The 5,737-nt window shown below is 41.6% G+C and overlaps 1 protein-coding gene across 1 annotated transcript; it reads left to right on the top strand.

The window, feature by feature from the left end:
* The first annotated feature begins 751 nt into the window (after positions 1 to 751).
* XCR1 (X-C motif chemokine receptor 1) lies at positions 752 to 1,944 on the top strand. Its single transcript, XM_009280265.2, has one exon. It carries the CDS (start codon positions 752 to 754, stop codon positions 1,766 to 1,768), a length of 1,017 nt encoding a protein of 338 aa, XP_009278540.1. The 3' UTR covers positions 1,769 to 1,944.
* The last annotated feature ends 3,793 nt before the right edge of the window (positions 1,945 to 5,737 follow it).

Below are 5,737 nucleotides of genomic sequence, written 5' to 3'. Positions count from 1 at the left end.
AAATGCCTACGTGCAGACAGGCACACAGGCAGAGGGCAGCAGCCCCCAGAAAGGGGTGATGTGAGCTCTGTTCCTGTCACACCCCTGAGAATCAGCAGGCCACAGAGATGCACCGAGCACTCAGTGTGGGGATGCTTCCGTCACAGCTTGGAGATTTTTAGATATCAACCAACCTCAAGATGAAAATCTGTAAGAAACATGGCTTCTTCCATTCTTAGTGCTTATACTTGTTGATACTGGTACTGCTCAGCTTTTTAAGTTTCCGCAGTGCTGAACCTCGGTGACAAAGAATCGTATATATGGTGAAGTGTTTAGGAGTTTGATACCATTCCAGAAAACTTAAAAAACAGTAGCAGATTTGAAAGTCTTGGCACCTGGGATACTTACATTAAAAAACAATGCACCCTCAACCTTCATGTAGTAGAAGCTTAATATTAAAAGTTGTCACCGACCATACTGGTTTAGAAATGTCTTAGTTTCTGACTTCTTAAGTATTTAAGATCTTGACATTGCTTTGAGGGTAAATCTTTAGTATCTACCTGTTCATGCTCTAGTCATAAGAGGAAATGACTCCTTTCTTTCCCAAAAACAGGACCAATAAGATAGTTTCACTGCTTCTTTTTGTCTCTTAAAACAGAAGCCTCTGCAGCGGCAGTTTAGTTATTGCGTTGATTTTCACCAAAATTTTGGTTTGATTGTTGCAGTTCTTCGAAGTAGCTGCTGGAGAACAGTGCGAGATTTGCACAGACAAATGGATGAAGAACATTATCCACCTGACTCAGATGATAATTACTCATATGAATACTCTTTTAATGAAAGCAATGTCTGCGAAATGGGCGACTATTTTGTGTTTTACACTCATCTCACTACTGTCCTCTACACTCTGACATTTTTGCTCAGCCTGCTAGGAAACACTCTAGTGTTATGGATCCTATTCAAATATGAAAACCTTACATCTTTAACGAACATCTTCATCATGAATCTCTGTGTCTCTGATTTAGTCTTCTCCTGCATGCTGCCTTTCTGGGCAGTGGACCAGTCCTTTGGGTGGATTTTTGGTGAGTTCCTTTGCAAAGCAGTGAATGCTGTTTTCTCCATTGGCTACTACAGCGGTGTTTTCTTTTTGACTCTCATGACTATCCTGCGGTACTTGTCCGTAGTGAACCCCCTCTCGACTTTGAGATCCCAGACACAGTGCTGTGGTTTTCTGGTGAGCTTGGTTGTTTGGACTGGTAGCATATTAATTGTTGTTCCTGAGATGATTCACACCACAGTGCAAGAAAACTTGGAAGGGGACAAGACCTGTGATTATGCTGACTGGAAATGGAAAAAGGTGGACATTTATCAGAGAAATGTACTTTTCCTGTTTTCCTTTGGGGTTATCGTATTCTGTTACTTCAAGATACTGCTAATCCTGCTCGGAGCAAGATCTCGCAGAAAGCACAGAACTGTGAAACTCATCCTTATTATTGTGGTGGCTTTTTTCCTGAGCTGGACACCTTACAACATCCTCAGCTTTCTGATTACTTTTCCACCACCTAACTGTCAGTATGAAAAAGACTCCAACCTTGCCTTTCACATCAGCCGTAAAATTGCTTTCTCCCACTGCTGCCTCAACCCTGTGCTCTATGTATTTGTTGGAGTCAAGTTCAAGAGGCATTTGTTACGTTTATGCAGTCAGTATTTGCCCTGTGGGAATGGTCAAGTCTCCAGCCCCAGGATCTGCTCTCAAGGCAAATTCCACTATGAAGATGAGTCCATCTACTGAAGCGAGATCTAACTATTAGCACTAATCCCAGATGAACTTTCAGATTTTAAAAGCCACGGATAATCTCTAATTCTTAGAGGCACTTCCCTGAGAAAGGCACACAAATTTACTCTTTGCAAACATGCTGTGTATGGAAAGTAATAAAAAAATGTATTTGCAGTAGGATGGAGAGCTGAGAATGCTGAGAGATTACTTCATTGGCCTGTAAGTCTTATCTTTATGATTTTTTGCGCAGTGAGATGGATTTTCTCTCATTTATAGTTTCTTTTAGCTTCCTTTGGGAGCTAAAACATCCGGTTTTAACATAAATGGTATTGCAGGTTACTTTCTTGCCTGACTTAAAATAGTTGGATTGTATGTAGCAATGGACCCATATGTATTTCTGTAGCTTTTAATGCTTTACAGTGTTTATCAGTGCTGAACTCATTGGTTCTGTCTTTTTGAGGCTCTCAGGATTTACTGGCCTGACAATAGCTACAAGACCTCAGAATCTCTGAAATTCTCAGTACAAATTCTCTTTTACCTGTCGGTAGGTAAATATTTATAAAACTAGCTTAGTGTAAAGGTAGTCCTTTGGGTCCGAAATGGCAAGTTTGGGAGAACCCTAGAAGGAACACAAGCTGTTAAGAAGATACTTCACTAGGATATTGGTTTTCCTTCTGTTAGTGCTCCTGCCCCAGGCACCTTTCAGTCTCTGAATATCCCTTCAGGTGGTTGCAGTGAATCGGCAGTCCATCTCCTGAGCAGCACAGGTGCATATTTGCCTCTAAATGCTGTCTCCCTCCTTTTCTCCCTTTGCCATGGTACTGAGAATAATTAAACTTTCTAAAAAGGTTATAATGCAAGAAAAAATGGCTTTTTTAATAGCAGGATAGAAATAGCTTGCTTTATTTGTAAAAGGAATGTTTAGCCCTATTTTTTTTTTTTAGGAAGTTGGAGCAGCAGGTTTTAGCCTATATACTTGGATGCTTACTGCTTCACAGAGATGTTTAAATCTTTGCTTAAAACCTGATCGTCAAAGCCAGCCATGTGCTTGTTTTTGACATGCTTCACATCTGTCTAAATACCAGATATGCTCGTATCCTTGAGGTGTGCGAGTATCTGGTCTAACCAGCTGCCTGGCCAAACACAAGTCTTTCGTTTCATGCATGCATCTCATCTCCACGGGCAGGTGGGAAGGAAAGTCCAAACATTTGCATGAACCTAACCTTGAAAATGTTGCTAAGAGGGCTAGTTGCATTAAGTGCAGGAGTGTTTTTACATGACCGCTAAAACATGATTTCCTACCTAAAACCAAGCTGAGGTAATTCAATTCAATTCAATAGCATGCATTTTTGCAACAAAACCATTCACATTCTGATTACACCAATCAAACCTTGTGGCTTTTTTTCTCATGGAAACTGATATTCTTCTTCATGATAGTTTGGTGGGTTTATTTTTTCCTCAGGCAGTGTAACATGTAGTGTGTACTCCAGTGTAGCTGAATGACAAAGCCTCTGGAAACCAGAATATTTCATTTCCTAGCATTTGTATAGAAAGCCAAGGTAGCTTTGCAGTGACACCAAGCAATGGTTTGGCAATGGTTCTAAGCAACAATTTGGCTTTTTGGGCAGCCATCTTAAAATGTTTCTGTGTTGTTTCCGCACTATTTCATTTGATCTCTAAAGATCATCTGGAGCAAACAACAAATTCTTCTCAGCTGCTGTATAGTTTATAAAAAGCAGAAACTCAGGCATGCCCATAGCACAGTATCCTATTTCTGGTTGTATACAGAAGCAAGAATACCTAGGGAAAAGCATAAGAATGGGGCAAACTTATATGACACATATCCAACTAGTCTTCCTAGGGCTTGCCCATAGTTTCTAGTGTGTGCTTCAGTTTAGCTGCCAGAAGAAAAATGATCGTGTCTTGTCTCTTATCATCAGATGTGCCTTTCTGAACAAGTCAGTCCTGGTATCCCATTACTACAGTTATTGGCTAAAACTTAAAAAATTAAAAAGGTTACTCACTAATCCCACAGGGAACTCACTTGTATTCAGAGAAACCATGGAAAGGTGGAAGTTGTCATTTGTCTGGGTGTGGTGGAGACCAGCCTTTGGCTCTTGTCTCCTGATAAGAGACATTTGAAATGAATGTGGTTGCTTCTATACACTTCAAGAGACTTTGGACTGGGGACTCAATACCTTCAATTATGAAGAGACAACCTACTGAAGGACAAATGAGTCCAAATTCTTCTTCTTCTGTTCTGGTAAGCCAGGACCACTTCACTGGCACCAGCAAAGCTCTACAAGAGGAAATCGCTGTGACGATGAGTAAAAGATGGTCTCGTGCACCTACATCATTTCAACAAACTGTCATTCAACTCGTTGTCCTAGAGCTACACTACCCTGAAATCTTTACTGTCAATACATTTTACATTTATCTAAAAAAAGTCAAGAAGTATAACAGAAGCACGAGAGATTGAAATGATCCTGCTCTGCCCAGTTCTTAACAAGTTATTTAAATCTGTAGCTTGAGCATATTTTGTTACAGTATATCTAAGCGTGTAAAGGGAATGCTTAATATTACCCAACTGTACTGCTGCCTACCATAACCAAAGTAACTTAGCATGTGGAGATTTCCTCTCCTGATATAATGAAGTGCTACTAATAAACATTCAGAAATTAATGGAATACTACATTATGACTATTATTCTCCGCCTTTGATAACCACCTATTAAAGTTAAGGTATTTTCAACTGAAGAAGTAATTGTGAATTTTCATAGATCAATTTAGCTTGGAAGAGACTTTTGGAGGTCATCCACTCCTCCACCCTGCTCACAGCAGTGGTATCTTCCCAGTCAGACAAAGTTGCTCACGGCCTTGTCTGGTCAAACTCTGAAAATCTCCAAGAACAGGGACTGCATAACTCCTCTGGGTCCCTGTTCCAATGCTTAACAACTCTCATGATGGATTTTTTTCCTTCTACATGAACAGAATTTCTTTTGCTGCAACCTGGTGATGTTGCCTCTTCCTTGCCTTCTCTATGTCTTCGCATTACATAATGGAAAAGAGCCATCAGATCTCCCTTAAGCCTTGTTTTTCCTGGGGTTAAACAAACCCCAGCCAATCTAGTCTCCTCATATATCATGTACTCCAACTCCCCAACCATCTTGATGGTCCTCCATTGGGCTCACTTCAGTCAGTCAATCTCTCTCTTGTATTGGGGGCCCCAAAACTGGATATGCTACTGCAGATGTGACCACATGAATGTCAGGTAGAGGGGAATAAAGGTTCCCCTCAACCTGCTGGCAATGCAGGCCCATACACAGTTAGTCTTCACTGCTGCAAGGGCACATGACTGAGTTGTGTTCAAGTTGTTGTCCACTCGAACCCCCAGATCTTTTCCAGCAAAGCTGACCTCTAGCCACGTGGCCCCCAGCCCATGCTCTTGCAGGGGGTTAGGCCATCCCAGGTGCAGGATTTTGCATTTGCCATTGTTGAATGTCCAGGGCTCCTGTCAGCTCGTTCCTCAAGCTTTCTGAAGTTTCCTTGCATGGCAGCCCTGCAACTCAGTGTATCAACTGCTCCCTCTTATTTGGTGTCATCCATGAGCTTGCTGAAGGTACACCCTGTCCCATCATCCAGGTTGTTAATGAAGATGTTAAACAGTATCAGGCTCAGTATTGACCCTCAAAGCATGCCACTCATAACCAGCCACTCATTAAGACTCCAAACCATTGACCACTACCCTTTGAGCCTGATGGTCCAGTCAGTTTTTCATCCACTTTATAGTCCACCCATTCAGTCTATATCTCCCCAATCTGGCTACGAGGATGCTGTGGGGGGACTTTGTCAAAAGCCTTGCAGAAGTCAAGGTAAATGACATGCACAGCTTTCCCCTCATCCCCAGAGCCAGTCATCTCATTGTAGAAGACAGTCGAGTTGGTCAGGCACTACTTTTTCTTGATAAATCTGTGCTGGCTGTTCC

This window comes from Aptenodytes forsteri, unplaced genomic scaffold (assembly GCF_000699145.1).
Source record: "Aptenodytes forsteri isolate BGI_AS27 unplaced genomic scaffold, ASM69914v1 Scaffold523, whole genome shotgun sequence".
Taxonomy (NCBI): Eukaryota; Metazoa; Chordata; class Aves; order Sphenisciformes; family Spheniscidae; genus Aptenodytes; species Aptenodytes forsteri.
Note: the sequence above shows the minus strand (reverse complement) of the source record. Positions and strands in the feature narration are given on the sequence as shown.